The sequence below is a fragment of the Panthera tigris genome, chromosome D3 (genome assembly GCF_018350195.1).
Source record: "Panthera tigris isolate Pti1 chromosome D3, P.tigris_Pti1_mat1.1, whole genome shotgun sequence".
Lineage (NCBI taxonomy): Eukaryota > Metazoa > Chordata > Mammalia > Carnivora > Felidae > Panthera > Panthera tigris.
Genome location: NC_056671.1, coordinates 43,584,477 through 43,599,566, shown reverse-complemented (window position 1 = coordinate 43,599,566; position 15,090 = coordinate 43,584,477). Strand labels below are relative to the sequence as shown.

At 36.9% G+C, this 15,090-nt stretch overlaps 2 protein-coding genes across 3 annotated transcripts in view; one reads left to right on the top strand and one right to left on the bottom strand.

Annotated features, from left to right (window-relative positions):
* USP14 (ubiquitin specific peptidase 14) overlaps nucleotides 1-7,641 on the top strand; it is a 49,921-nt gene extending 42,280 nt beyond the window's left edge. The window contains exons 13-16 of the mRNA XM_007075943.2: nucleotides 1,108-1,236; nucleotides 5,026-5,086; nucleotides 5,465-5,572; nucleotides 6,220-7,641. Of these exons, the coding sequence (XP_007076005.2) occupies nucleotides 1,108-1,236; nucleotides 5,026-5,086; nucleotides 5,465-5,572; nucleotides 6,220-6,371 (450 nt within the window). The 3' untranslated portion in view covers nucleotides 6,372-7,641. The remainder of the gene's footprint in view (nucleotides 1-1,107; nucleotides 1,237-5,025; nucleotides 5,087-5,464; nucleotides 5,573-6,219) is intronic.
* Nucleotides 7,642-9,217: 1,576 nt separating this feature from the next.
* The window catches only part of THOC1 (THO complex 1), a 58,989-nt gene continuing 53,116 nt past the window's right edge, over nucleotides 9,218-15,090 (bottom strand). For both annotated transcript variants that reach the window (XM_007075944.3, XM_042961836.1), the window contains 4 exons: nucleotides 14,031-14,114; nucleotides 11,181-11,328; nucleotides 10,373-10,448; nucleotides 9,218-9,628 (listed from right to left, as the gene is read on the bottom strand). In XM_007075944.3, the coding sequence (XP_007076006.1) occupies nucleotides 9,333-9,628; nucleotides 10,373-10,448; nucleotides 11,181-11,328; nucleotides 14,031-14,114 (604 nt within the window). In that variant the 3' untranslated portion in view covers nucleotides 9,218-9,332. The remainder of the gene's footprint in view (nucleotides 9,629-10,372; nucleotides 10,449-11,180; nucleotides 11,329-14,030; nucleotides 14,115-15,090) is intronic.

Below are 15,090 nucleotides of genomic sequence, written 5' to 3'. Positions count from 1 at the left end.
TACAATTTTTTGAAAGATTCCCAGTTAATTCTGATGGTTGCCCTTCACTCTCCCAGAAACACTGCTCTAGAGCAGATCCTCAACTCCATAGATACTGACCCAGCAGTATTATAACACACTACACTCTCTAGTGCAGTAATTATAATCTCTTCAGTAAGAGCCAGCCTTAAGAACTGTTTTATGGAACGGTAGCTCTGCTACATATCCACAGTCCTTGATCCTTGGGAGACAGCTGAAATTCTTAATACAATTTTAGATATACTTAGTGTTACATGATAGGGTCAAATGTAGTTGGAAGTATTTACTAGTGTTAACTATAAATATGTATTAATATTTAGTTATTAAACTGTACCACTTATTTCTGTGTAAAGGAGTATTTCAAGTTACAAAGAGTCATTAAGTGACCCCATTTGTAAATTGATTTCCATTGTCCGTTATAAGTGTCAATTATTTTCACAGCAACTGATCTATTTTTTTTTTTTTTTTTTTAAGTTTATTTTGAGAGAGCAAGAGCACGCACAAGCAGGGGAGGGGCAGAGAGAGAGAGAGAGGGAGAAACACAATCAAAGCGGGCTCTAGGCTCTGAGCTGTCAGCGTAGAACCCGATGTAGGGCTCAAATCCACAAATCGTGAGATTATAACCTGAGCTGAAGTTGGACGCTTAACTGACTGAGCCGTCCAGGTGCCCCTGATCTAATGTTTTTGAAATGCTTCTTTTGTCATGTAAATTTTGGTAACTCCTCTGTGGTTAATGTTATGGGTTAGAATATTGGGGGGAAAAAAGTGAAAAATTTTTTTTTACCTTAAAAAGTTAGGACCCGGGTGCCTGGCTGGCTCAGTTGGTAGAGCATGTGACTCTTGATTTTAGCATCCTGCATTCAAGCCCCAAGTTAGGCATGGTGCCTATTTAAAAAGGAAAATTAGGACCAGATTGAAAATAAGCACTGTGATGTTTTCAGCTGCATAGGTTTGCAAGTGATTTTTATAAATTTTATTTTCAACTTCTTTTGATTATGAAAGTAACTACTATAAAAGTGTTAATAGATATTTTTAGTAACTACTTTTATAAGTGTGTTTACACATTTTTTTTCTTGGTTTTGTATATAGGATGTTAAATTTCCTCTTATGTTGGACGTGTACGAACTATGTACACCAGAACTTCAGGAGAAAATGGTCTCTTTTCGATCAAAATTCAAGGATCTAGAAGATAAAAAAGTGAATCAGCAGCCAAAGACAGTAGGTTCTTATTGCTGATTTTCTCATTTTAATATTTTAATCTTTAATCTGTTCAACAATTACTTTGTTATCGTTAATCTCTTAGTAGAAATGGATGAACCTCTATTTTCTCTATTCACAAAAGTTTTGGGTATATTTTAGTGTAAGAAAAAGAACTCTAGTTATGGTGTATGGGCCCTTTATGGTAGAATAAGCCCTAATATTTATTTTTTCCCTGTAATATGTAGCTTAAGCTTAAAGTTCTTTTATCACCTCAAAGTACTTTACATAAAATCTTGCCTAGTGTTTTTAGTGTATTTTATTGTTTTCCTTGTAAGTCTTGGAATTATCTCTATTTTAAAATGGAATTCATGTTGTAGAGTATCGGCTCATTTATGCCCACTGTGACAACTAAGTTGTATCTTTTAGGTGCTGCTGGTGTGCCTGCCTGTAACTGCTAAAATCACAATCTTAGGAGAGTTTGTATTTAATAAGTTGTATCATTTTAGGTTCAGATAAGGTACAGCTGAACTGTGTGTTGGATTCTTTTTTTTTTTTTTTTTTTTTCATTATGAAAAACATCTTTCCTGGTAACGAGATATTTCTAGTGTGATATTGTATATCAAGTTTAAAATTAAATTCTTCTACAAATTACTACTGTATGTGTATTAAATGCTTTTATTTTTAAACACGAAGCTTTATTTTGAGATAATTGTAGAATCACATACAGTTAAAAGAAGTAATACGAAGAGATCCAAATACCTTTTACCAAGTTTCCCCTGTGGTAACATCTTTCAAAATGATAATACAGTATCATAACCTGGAAATTGACATTAATACAGTCTAGATGCAGTACATTTTCATCAACCAAAGTTTCTGCATACTTGCCCCCTTGTGGCCAAGCCCACTTTCCCTTGGCCCCTACCTCCTCAATTCCTGGCAACTGTTGACTTTTCTCCATTCCTGTAATTTTGTCATTTCAAGATCATTATATAAATGGAATCATGTAGTATGTAACCTTTGAGATTTTCTTTTCTCAGCATAATTCTTTGGAAATTAGTCCAGGTCATTTTGTAGAGTTGCTGAAGAGTATTCCATGGTATGCGTATACCACAGTTTAACTATTGATAGCTGGGTTGTTTATTGTGAATAAAGCTACCATAAGCATTCATGTACCAGTTTCAGTGTGAAGATAAATTTTCATTTCTCTAGGAATAATTACCCAGGAGCACAGTTGCTGGATTGCATGGTAGTTGTACATTTAGTTTTTTAAGAAACTCAAATGTTTTCCCTAGAGGCTGTACCATTTTAGATGCCTATCAATAGCATATGACTGATCCACTTTCTGCAGTCTTGCCAGAATTTGGTGGTGTCACTATTCTTTATTTTAGCCATTTGTATAGGTTTGCAGCGATACCTCATTGTGGCTTTTAATTTGCATTTTCCTAAGGGCTGAATTTATTTGCTATCTGTATTTCCTCTTTGGTGAAATGTCTTTTCATGTCTTCTCATTTTCTAATTGTGCTGTTTTTTACTCTTGAATTTTGAGAGTTCTTTATGTATAGGTGTGTGGTGTGTGTGTGTGTGTGTGTGTGTGTGTGTGTATGTTTAAAAAAAAATTTTTTTTTAACATTTATTTTTGAGAGAGGGAGAGACAGTAAGTGGGGGAGGGGCAGAGAGAGGGGACACAAAATCCAAAGCAGGCTCCAGGCTCTGAGCTGTCAGCACAGAGCCCAACGCAGGGCTCAGAAATCACAAACTGCAAGATCATGACCTGAACTGAAGTCAGATGCTCAACTGAGCCACCCAGGTGCCCTGTATATATGGTTTTTAATGTTTACTTATTTATTTTGAGAGAGGGAGCACAAGCAGAGCAGAGGCAGATGGAGAGAGGGGGGAGTGAGAATCCCAAGCAGGCTCTGCGCTGTCAGTACAGAGCCTGATTTGGGGCTCGATCTCATGAATCATGAGATCATGACCTGAGACGAAATCAAGAGTCAGACGCTTAACCGACTGAACCACCCAGACGCTCTGGGAGTTCTTTATATTATAGATACGAATCGTTTGTCAGATACATGGCTTCCAAAATTTTCTCCCTCCCTTTAGCTATGATAAATATTCCATGGGTACTTGAAAAACAATTTGCATTCTGTTGTTGAATGGAATGTGTTCTTTGGATGTTGATTAGATTCAGTTGGTTGATGGTGATGTTGCATGTTCCTATAATCTTGCTGTTTTTCTATCGAGCTGTTCTGTCAGTTTTGCGAGAGGAGTGGGGGAGTTTCTATCAATTGTTGAGAGTGAGGAAGCTAAAATTGTGGTTTTATGTGTTTCTCCATTCAGTTCTGTCAGCTTTTGATGTGCAGGTTTTGTAGCTCTGTTATTTGGTGCCTGCACCTTTAGGATTGCTAAGTATTCTTGGTGGAGTGACCCCTTTATATTATGCACTGTCACTTTCTGCCCCTGGTAATTTTCTTTGCTCTGAAGTCTACTTTATCTGACAGTACTATTGCCACCGTTGCTTTGTTTTTGTTAATGTTTGCATGATATCTTTTCTTTTACTTTAAATTTGCCTATATAGTTATATTTGAGGAGTTTCTTGTAGACACCATAGAGTTAGTTGGCTCATGTTTTTTTAAGACACTCTGTTAATCTCTTCTTATTGGTATATTTAGACCATTTACATTAAAACATTTTTTTAAAGTTTATTTTTGAGAGAGAGCACAAGCACAGGGGAGGGGCAGAGAGAGAGAGGGAGACAGAGGATCTGAGCAGGCTCTGTTGTCATGCAGAGCCTAATGCAGGACTCGAACTCACTAACTGTGAGTTCATGACCTGAGCCAAAGTCTGACGCTTAACCGACTGAGCCACCCAGCCGCCTCTAGACCATTTACATTGAATATAATTATTGATTTCTTAAATCTGTTATGTTTTGCTTTCTCTTTGTTCTGTTTTTCATTTCCCTTTATTGCCTTGTGGTTACTTGAACATATGATAGATTTCTAATTTAGCTATAACTTAAAAAATGATTTTCTTTCTATAGCTTTTCCTATAGTTACTCTCAATATTAAATTTTAACTATATTAAAAGGAATGGTTGACCTAATTGCCACTTTTTTGTTGTAGGATCCTTTGACTTCTTGTTGTTCCACCTATCTTTAAACTGCTTGCATTGTGTTCATTAGCATTACAGTTTTCAAGAAATGTGTGTCCATATGCCTAGATAAATTTAATTTTTGTATTACACACTGAAATGGGCTGAGGCAGGGAGAGTTCCCACTAGAAACCTTTGTCTAAAGTAGTAAATCCTGTGTTTCGATATTAGGTAAATATTTGCTGAATTAAAGAGCTTAGTTCATTTAAGATTCAGTTCATTTGAGCAGGTGATCATGTCTTAGTAGCTTTAATGTTGCAGCAATTTGACTTTCCTGTTTTATTGATATAACCTTTTTTTTTTCTTATCCTATGTGGTTTGATAGTATTTTGATTAAAATATAGACTTGGGTTTTCCTTCTCTGTTCTAGAACAGTTTATCTGTACTGCTCTATTCACTGCTGTGCTCTAGGTTTAGTGGCTTATAGTTGGTCAGAGGGTCTGTTACTATACATACAAGATTGTATTGTTGGAGTGTAGATTCTTTGGGTTTACAGTTTTATGTTAACTATAATTGTATCGTTTTAGTAAATTGTAAGGTAGATGACATTTTGTTTTGTATTGTAGTCAGTAAATATTTGTGGAAATGAATACTTATTGGAGAGTATAAATTTTATTTCCAATATCATGATTTAAAGTTAAATTTTTTTCTCCTCAGAGTGACAAAAAGAGTAGTCCCCAGAAAGAAGTTAAATATGAACCTTTTTCTTTTGCTGATGGTAAGTGGAAAAAATAACTTCAGTTGAGTTACTGTGGTGTGTGTGTGTGTGTGTGTGTGTGTGTGTGTGTGTGTGTGTGTTGAAGGTAAAATTCCACTTAGGAATTTTTTCAGATAGCATGCTTTAAAAAAAGTCAGATTTCTTAAAATATAATGTGCCTTAAACACAGTAAAAATCAGTCTTTTGGCATTAGTTCTGTGAATACTACCATACTTCATAAAATATCTTTCATAAATCCTTAATTTTGAACAGTAGTGTCTTACTGAATTCTAATAATAGAGTAGTACTTCTCTAGACTAACCACCAGACTTCTTGCTTGCTTACCTAGCTTGAGAAAGCACCTATTCATTGTCTAATGTTGGATTTACGTTTTTTTAGATATTGGCTCCAATAATTGTGGATACTATGATTTGCAAGCAGTGTTAACACATCAGGGAAGGTCTAGCTCTTCAGGCCATTATGTATCATGGGTAAAAAGGAAACAAGGTAAGGATTGTTGTTGTTTTTTTTGTTTTCCCAGTTGTTAATTATGTTAACAGTTTATTTAGTACAAATTTTGTAACCCAGTGGTTTTTAAACTTTTTGGTTTTAGAACCCTTTTATATTCTTAATTTTTGAGGTCCACAAAGAGCTTTTGCTTTTAAGGATTCTCCTAATGTTTACTGAGAAATTAATTCAGTGAAAACTGACAGTAATAAAATAAAAAAACATACCACACAACCTAAAAATAACTATTTTTCAAAACAAAAAATAGCAAGAAAAATAGTACTGATTGGATTTTGTAGGTCTGTTTTGTCAGGCTTGATAGGAGACAGCTGGATCCTCTTAACTGTTTCTGCATTTTTTTCTGTTGCTTTATCACACATCTTCTGTGACTTCTGGAAAATTCCAAAGCACACTTGAGAGAATGAGGGCAAAACGGCAACTAAATACTTTAATAGTGTTATGACAATAATTGTGACTTTTATGGTATTGCTGAAAATGAACCAGAGTAGTCCCTGGACTACACTTGGAAAACTGTTAGTATGATAGATGGAATACTACTTAGCCTAAAATTACTCAGTACTTTTTTTGAAATGAAACTGAGAAAATCCTCTAGGATATTAATTTCATTTTCTTCTCTTGTTCTTCAGATGAGTGGATTAAGTTTGATGATGATAAGGTCAGCATCGTGACACCGGAGGATATCTTGCGGCTTTCTGGTGGTGGAGACTGGCATATAGCATATGTATTACTGTATGGGCCTCGCAGAGTTGAAATAATGGAAGAGGAAAGTGAACAGTAATTTTAGCTATTTATGTTTAGGTGTGAAATAAATGTTATTTGTTGATCATTTCTATAATCCAGAGCTTTAGCAGAAGCTATTTAGGTGGTTTTATGTGTATCCCCTCGTGTGGAACAAAAGAGGGTGGAAGCAGACCACTCTGTGGATCAACCTAAAAAAAATTACAGAATAAAGAAAATTGCCTTTGGACTGTGCTCCCCTGTATAAAGGTTGCAGGAAGATATTTTTTAAAAGCTTATTTCTTGCATTAATTTTTAAAAATTCTCATCTGAAAATGCCTTTCAACCATTACCTTCTGTGATAAATTTTTTCTCCCTTTTTCAGCCCAGGATTCAGCAATCAGATGTTTATTGCACACCTACTCTTTGTTGTTGTTCTTGCATGGTTCAAACCACCGGTGATTCATAGCTGCCCATCCTTTGCCTTATCTAACAAAAATTTTACCAGGAAGGTAGAAAGGAAGTAAGTGTTTTTCTCATTGTGTTACTCAGTGCTGCTGCCCACATCCCATGGAAACATGGGTACAATCAAGTATTTGTCCAGCCTGACTGTTGCTGGCTTTTCATGACTTTAAAATAAATTGTGATCAGTAATAGTACATTTGATTATACATTTATTACTGTGTCTCTCTGTACTATGGTTTGTATATTTAACTTTGCAATGGTTTTGTAGTCATCAACCTTTAAAAAAAAAAAGTTGACAAGCTCTGGTTGCTTATTTTTAGAAAATGAGGATATTTAATAAAAAAAAAAAAAAAAAGGAGGGACTAACAGCTTCTGACCTCAAGTCTTTTGTCTACTGAGTGTTGGAGCTTGGGTTGAGTTTAGGTAATATGTAATACTATACAGTTTCTGCAGATGGTTAGTCTTATTCTGCTGTTAAGCATCCATTTAAAAAATGTTATCTTTTTTTTGCCTCCTCACATTATATTGTTTAAAAGAAATATAAAGTTGTAAAAGTAACGGAGTTCTTTGGATGCTGACTGCAATGACATTTATGGCTCTTTTCTTTGGCTCAATTGTTTTTACTTTCATCTGTTCCCAAAATCTCCATGTCTATCTCAGAATTTAATAGTGACTTTTAAAGTGATGGTAAAAATACCAAGAATATGTGGTGTTTCAGTATGGTAGGTTTCTTACCTTTTAACACATTCTAATTAGTTCCTCATCTTAAGAGCCTTGATTGATTGCTAGACAAAGATAGAAAATTAGCTAATTTGTCTCTGATTTTGAGTTAGGTATGTAAAATGAAGTTTGGGGGATTATCATGAAATGTCTGATCTTAGGCTGTTTTAATGCTCTGCAGAGCACAGCACTGATAACTACTAGTTTCCTAGAGAATAATGGCCATTTTCCTCTAAACTTTGAACAACATGATAAAATCAGAGATGGGATAAAATAAGCATTTCAGGGAAACTTACTTGTAAATAGCTTCTTCAGCTAAATGGTAATTATTGGCAGTCATTATTCCCTTTGTCTTGGAAGAGGGTACAGACTGGAATGGGGAGGAGGAGACCATAGACCATAAGAATGGTAAGGATTCCTAGATATTGCCATGAGGCTTGTGACTGCAGTTTTTATTCTGTCTTGGTCTGAACAATTTTGAGGACATAAATTTAGCAATTAGAATTCACATTTCTGATTTGCAGGATGCTGTAGCTACTGGATCAGGTGAGGTAGGTTTAGAACAAAGTACGTCTTGTATGGAGTTAGAATTTTAAAATTGTAATTCCTTAATTGTTATAAAATTGATTTCATCTTACTTGATCCAAATAAGCATTATTCCAAAGATTTTTTTAGGTGTTAGAAATTGGGACTTCTATCAGTGTTTTAAATAAGGCTATTTTAGAGTTCAGCCTTGCATATAAGGTTTTTGAGAAGGGAGAGTAGACCAGAAAATGTCTTGATTCTTGAGTGTGCCTTGTATGCTGTGCCATGAGCACTGAGGCCCTTTTGACAGTACAGCTGTGCTGTATCACTTTCGGGACTAGCTAGGGACGTTAAGCCCAAGCAAGAACATTTATGGTGTAATAAGCACTTAGTAGCCTTTCAGGATTCAAAACAAATGAACAGTGATGACCTAATACTTACGTGGGAAATAGATGGTAGTAACTATCTTTCTGGTTGCTAGTAACTAATAGATAGTAACTCCAGCCATTACTACATAGTGCTTTGCTGTTTATAGATTGCATTCACATAATACATCTCAAACTTCACAATAGTCCCTGAAGTATAAATCTCTATTTTAAGGACTTAAAGGGGTTAAATAATTTTTGTAAAGCTAAAAAGACTAGGTTTTAGACTTTGCCAACCTCCAACTTTAAAAGAAATAAGGTAAACATTTTCTGTAATGGGTAGGGTGGATGGTAAATTATTTTAGGTTTTGCAGGCCATAATCTTTGTTGTGGCTACTTAACTGTGTTGTAGCATGAAAGGAGCCATAGGTCATACTTAAAGGAATCGGCATCTGTGCTGATGAAATTTTACTTGTAAAAACAGGTGGAAAATGGACCATTGTTTGCTGATCCTCTGCTTTAAAGCACAAATGAATGAGAATGGAGCAGTCATATGGTTTCACAAAGTCATTCTGGGATTTTCAGAACAGCACATTAAATTTTGTAACTACTAATGGCATGCAGGAATCTAATCTGGCATAGTATTAGGAAACACCATGCTCCCTAAATATTGCTTACTGACTTCATTATAAATATTTAACAAAGATACCTGACCTTGAGGTCACTTTATTTTGGCCATTTCCCAACCTACTCCCTTCTGAAACCCTGAGGTCAGTCATCAAGAGCCAATGTGTTCTTTTGTTCTTGGAGCACCAGCCAACTGTACAACAACTGTTATAAAAATGTTTATTGTTTACCAAAACCATTGGACCTCTTATCAAATGCTGCTTGGTAACAAAATCTTATCACAGTTTTAATAAAAAAAAAAAAAATGAAGGAAAAAGAAGCTAACTATTTGTCTCATTGTCATTAGTTAGACTTTCTGCAAGGTCACTTAATCCGGACTTGTTCAGTGCATTCATCAGATTCTCAGGCGTTGCATGTACTCCCTCTTGATCTTGCCAGGCGACTAGTAGCTGCTTAGCTCTCATCTTCATATCTTCGCTGTCACACTCAATCTGTCTAATTTCCGAGTCTTTCATTTCCAAGTAGGGAGCCAGGATCTTCCATTGTTCGCCCAGCTTGTTGGCAAATACTTCTATTTGTTCCCCTGTCACAGGTTTGTCTCGCCGGACATCAGGGCCTAGAAAACACACGAAATGTAAATTATGTACAAAGTATGAGGACATGTACAATTCAAAGTACAACAGAACTGGGAAGTTACGGGGCCACTGAAATATTAATCACCTTTCATAAGCTTTGTTTTAAAAGTAAAACAATTCCTTTCTATATTTTCTGTGGGTTGAATATTCTTACAGTCATGATCACTAGGAAATCAGTATTTCTTTTATTTTTTTAAATTTTATTTTAGAGAGTGAAGGACAGAAAAAGCACAAGCAGGGGAGAGGGGCAGAGAGAATCTCAAGCAGGCTCCATGCTCAACGTGGAGCCTGATACAGGGCTCGATCGCATGACCCTAGGGTCATGACCTGAGCCTAATTCAAGAGTCAGATACTGAAGCCATTGAGCCACCCAGGCGCCCCTCAATACTTCTTTTAAAGCTAAAGCTGTTGCCTCTAGTGTAATTATGAAGGCCTCCCCTGAAACCAGGTGTTCCCTTCTAACCACCCCAATCCCTGTCAAAATTAACAAGTATGGGTCGCCTTCAAATTTAAGTACCTTCCTTCCCGTCACTTCCACATTTTTATTGCATAAAATGTAATATTTTAATTACAAGTTGTCAAACAATGTTTAAAATACCTCACTATAAGAAACAGCTGAGAGATAAGTGGTAGAAGTTGAGAAGTAGATCAAATAACGTACCTCTCAACAAAGAACCCCAATCTTTTCCAATTTTGTAAAATAGCCAAGAAAATTCAATTCTTACTTTCATTTTCCTTCAGTAAAGCATCATTATCTTCCTCATCTTCATCCTCACCTGTTTTTATTTCTTCAGAAGGAGGCTAAAATGAGGAAGAAGAATGTTTCAAAGAATGCTGACTTGTAAAATACCTGGGGATACTTTCAGGTTAGACAGGAATGGTTGAGTTTCCAAATAGAGGACCCAGAACTTTATCCTTGAGCATATTAAATGGGAATGGCAGGTGAGGATCACAAATGCGATGGTGTTAACTTGGAGTGGACGTTAAGATCTGAGAATGAGAAAGACTTCCCCTGCCCCCAACCTGGGAAGAAGGAAGCCAATAAAAAGTATAATGATTTGCAAATATTTTAGTACAGTAACAGTGGGCTGGGGAAAACCAGGGGAGCAACCATGTTCTTAAAAATTTTTGAGTTGTAGTAATACAACGAGAAAATTGTATTAGAAAAGAGAACAGAGTAGAAAGATAGGCCAAGATGCCTACTGCTACCCTCAGATCCTGTTTGATAAAAGTGCATTGGCAAACAGGAAAAATTTCATGTCTGAGTTTACAGGTGGAATGATAGTTTAACCAAAGTAGTGTGGACTTTAATAAATTTTTTATACAGCATGTAATTTAGGATACTTTATCAATTTATGTTCTTCCTATAAATATATACTCCTATTTTTCCTTATTCTAAAACATGGGGGTTTGTAGATCATTATTTTTTTTCCACATGATAAGCTGTATATTCAGCTTCTTTGCTCAAATCGTGATAATCATTTTAGATAACATCACCTAAAGAATATGAAAAAATTCATCTGTATTACTTACTGGTAATTCCTTTGCTAGCTTTATTACCATGTTTTCAAGATATTCTGGCAAACTTTTAAACTGCTGGTTGGTTGGCTGGAAGAAGTGAGGGCTTCTCCGTGCTAGTAGTCTCAGGGCTCTCCAACCATAATTTGAATTGTTCACAGCCCTATGAAAAGAGATGTCCATCTTATAATTTACGTTTTTTTATTTCTATATGCCTTCTAATTAATATAACTTACCATGTGAAATTCTATACTCTAAATAGCTGAAGGCACCATTCTTTTCATTTTGATCTTATTCCTAAAGACCTTCTCAGTATGCAGTTCATTTATAATACTAGAAACCAGCAGAATCCGATGAGACAGGTTCATATGCAGCAAACACATTTGAAAAGTTTATACACATTTTACTTAAGATTAAGTCAGTTTGTATAGTAATAACTAGATGTTCTATGTGCCAGACCGTAATCATCTACCTATTTAGGAAAAAAAATTCACAATAAGGTTTACTATGTTCAGTAAATTGATGTCCATACTGTCAATGCCACCTACAGGTGTGAATTTCAGAATATTTTATAAATTCAATGGCTGAGTTTTGACCACATAAACTTAATCCAATATGTTATTTTCCATTTATATAACATTCAAATTTTAGTTTGCTTAATACCAAACCCAGTGAAGAAAAATGGCTCCAAAACTAAAAGGGAAACCTCGAACAGCCAACACAATAAGCAATGATGCAAGAAGAGAATCCATGAACTGTTACGAAGCACAGCAGTGGGTGGTACACAGTAAGGTGAGAAATGGAAACCTCAAATTCTAAAGATAATGTTCCAGAAACAGCCAAGCTGCAGAAGAATCTAGAACACAAATGTATTCTGGTTGTGAGTTTTTGCAAGTCATTTGGCAGTTCCTCCCCAAGTTCTGAAGAGTAGCAAGCTGATTTCTTTAGTCCTCTCTTACAAATGAGCTTCTACTTTTAACATGTGCTGGTACTTGCAAAGCTACTCCGATACCATGGTCTTGCTAAGTTAATGCCATGCTACAGGGCTCTGCCTGAACAGGGAACCAGTCTACTTCTCGGACACATTCCCATTTAAACAGTTTGAATCTTTTACACATTTTCAAAATCCTGCCAGTCATAAATACAAACTTTATTCTCCAGAAATCCATACATACCATTCAGGTTCTTAAGGTTCTTGGAGAACTATCACATTCATTCATTCAACAAGTACTTGTTGAACTCGGCACTCAGGGTCACGGAGCCCTCAAGACACTAGTGCTGCAGTTAAGGGCAGGGCCCTGAGGCCAGAGTGATTTTCCTGGCTCTGTCATTTACTAGATAAGAACTTCAATACATTATTCAATGTATTCAATACACGTTTTGCCTCACTTTCTTTAACTGTAAAACGGAGAGAAGAACAGTTTCTACTTTAGAGGTATATATGTTAAGTGCCTAGGGAGTACCTGACACACAGTAAATGTGAATGCATCATTATTACTGATAAACACGAGGTGTAAGAATCTCAGTGGTAAGGATGAGAAAACCAAGAAAAGTGAGAATTTCTGATGGGGGGGGGGGAGCTTCTGTGCCAGGGAAAACTGCCCTGAGGCAGTAATCTGAGAAGAGATGAAATAAGACCACAAGCCAAGGGAATACCTGGGGGAGAAGTTTCAAGCAAACATAATAGCAAGTGCAAAGGCCCTGAGATAGAAAAACCTTTGAGGTGAAGAACAAAACCCTGGTTGGTATGGTTAGAACAGAAAAAATGAGTGAGGAGGAGGAGGAGATGTGGTTGGAGGGGAAGGAGTCAGACTGAAGTCTTTTAGATCCAGGTAAGGAATTTGGATTTCATCCTAATTTTAATATGCAGTCATGGGAAAATTTTAAGCAGGAATTTAAAGATCACAATTCTTCTGGAGAACTGACCAGAGCATCACTAGTTAAGAGATTAGAGTAACTAACTCGTTAACTAGTCATAAGGTCACGTCAGCCACAGCACTCTATTTACTGTGTGCTAAATACATGACCTGTGTGGTTCAAAGTGAACCATTTTATTTAATCGTCAGAATAACCCTGTAGAGTGGGTATTATTACTATATAACAATGAGGACACAGGCAGAGGGGTGCTATAGTAGCTGTAGCAGCCTAGCCAGTAGGAGACACTGTCTTGGGGTTGGAACCCAGACAGTCTGACACGAGGGTCCTTGCCCTTAAATCATGACACCAAAGTGCCGATTTAAAACCACAGTGCTGTGTGGTATTGCCTAGATTTACGTGATGGAGCTGTGACTGAGTCCTGAAGTTACTCCAAAATTTGTGAGTTAGGTAGAGGATGGGGAGCCAGGTGAGATGCAGCGGGGCAGGAAGGAAAACAGGCAGGAGTGGAGTTTGCTGGATGTCCAGAGAAGAACACACTAGGGAGGGAGAGACCACTGGTGAATGCTGCTGGGAGGTCAAAACAAGACACGGTGACCTCGACGAGTGATTTCAGTGGAGGGACAGGGAGACAGCCCAGCAGCAGTGAGCTGACAAGGGAATGGGAGGTGAGGAAATGAAGCAATGGTTATCTACGCCTCTTGGGAGACTCTGATTTGAAGGGGAACAAAGAAAAGAGGATGGTTGAAGGGAGGTGGGGGGTCCAAAGGGATTGTGCTTATTTTCTGAAACAGGTATGATTCTGTGTTTTGCTTGTCAGTGGGCATGGTCATTGAAATCAGGGTGTGTGCTAATGTGAACTTGGCACGTAAACTCCCCTATGAGGAAAAGTACTGCCCTACCAGCCATCTCTCTTAATTAGTGTTCTGGTGTACATACAATTCCTAAAAAAATACTGTGGAAAGTTAGCTCATGAGGAACATTACTTACTTGTATTCATTTTCAACCATGTTTTCAGGGTCTGCCTGTTCAATGGCTTCTTCAAAGAATTCCTCCAAAGTTGGCATGTATTCCCTAGGTGTTATAAAAATACCTAGTGAGGATCATGTGTGTTCTTAATAATAAATAATCATAAAATGATGGCAATGAAAGATTCTCCTGTTACCCACACTTGTGTTAGTTATATTACTTAGGAACTCAGATTAAAAAAATTTTTTTTTTAATGTTTATTTTTGAAGGAGAGAGAGACAGCATGAGAGAGGGAGGGGTAGGGAGAGAGGGAGACATGGAACCTGAAGCAGGCTCAGGCTCCGAGCTGTCAGCACAGAGCCCAACGCTGGGTGCAAACCCACAAACCGTGAGATCGTGACCTGAGCCGAAGTTGGACACTTAACCAACTGGGCCACATAGGCACCCCAGGAACTCATATTTTTAAGGAGGTAAAGGACTCTGGGCACCTGAGTGGCTCAGTCGTTTAAGTGTCTGCCTCTCAGGTTCAGCTCAAGTCGTGATCTCGCAGTTCATGGGAATGAGCTCTGTGAGCACAGAGCCTGCTTGCGATTCTCTCTGCTCCTCCCCTGCTCACGCACATGTGTACACTCTCAAGATAAACTTAAAAAAAAGGTAAATGACTCAAAACTAAACTTCTCAAAGAGGATAATAAAGAGGGGCAGTGTGGTATTGCAATGTTACCATATACTGTATTCCATCTAACACAGTCACTGGACTCTACACTGTAATGTTACTGGTCACAGGGGGAGCCTGGGGTTTAATAACATTTGAATTTCCCCAGCAAGGAGGAAAATTTCACATCCAAATGTCCATATCCAAGGATGTTTTTTCCTTAAACCAGAATTAATAAAACCCACACTAATAACCATACCATACTAAAATTTGAAGAGTTTAACTTTGAGCTTATTTTAGATAGTTACCATGATAGCATGGTTGGTTTTTAATGGCATCTTTCTTGAATTTGTTTTTTTGATTTAAAAATTTTGTTCTAATGTTTATTTTTGAGAGAGAGAGAGAGACAGATTCTGAAGCAGGCTCC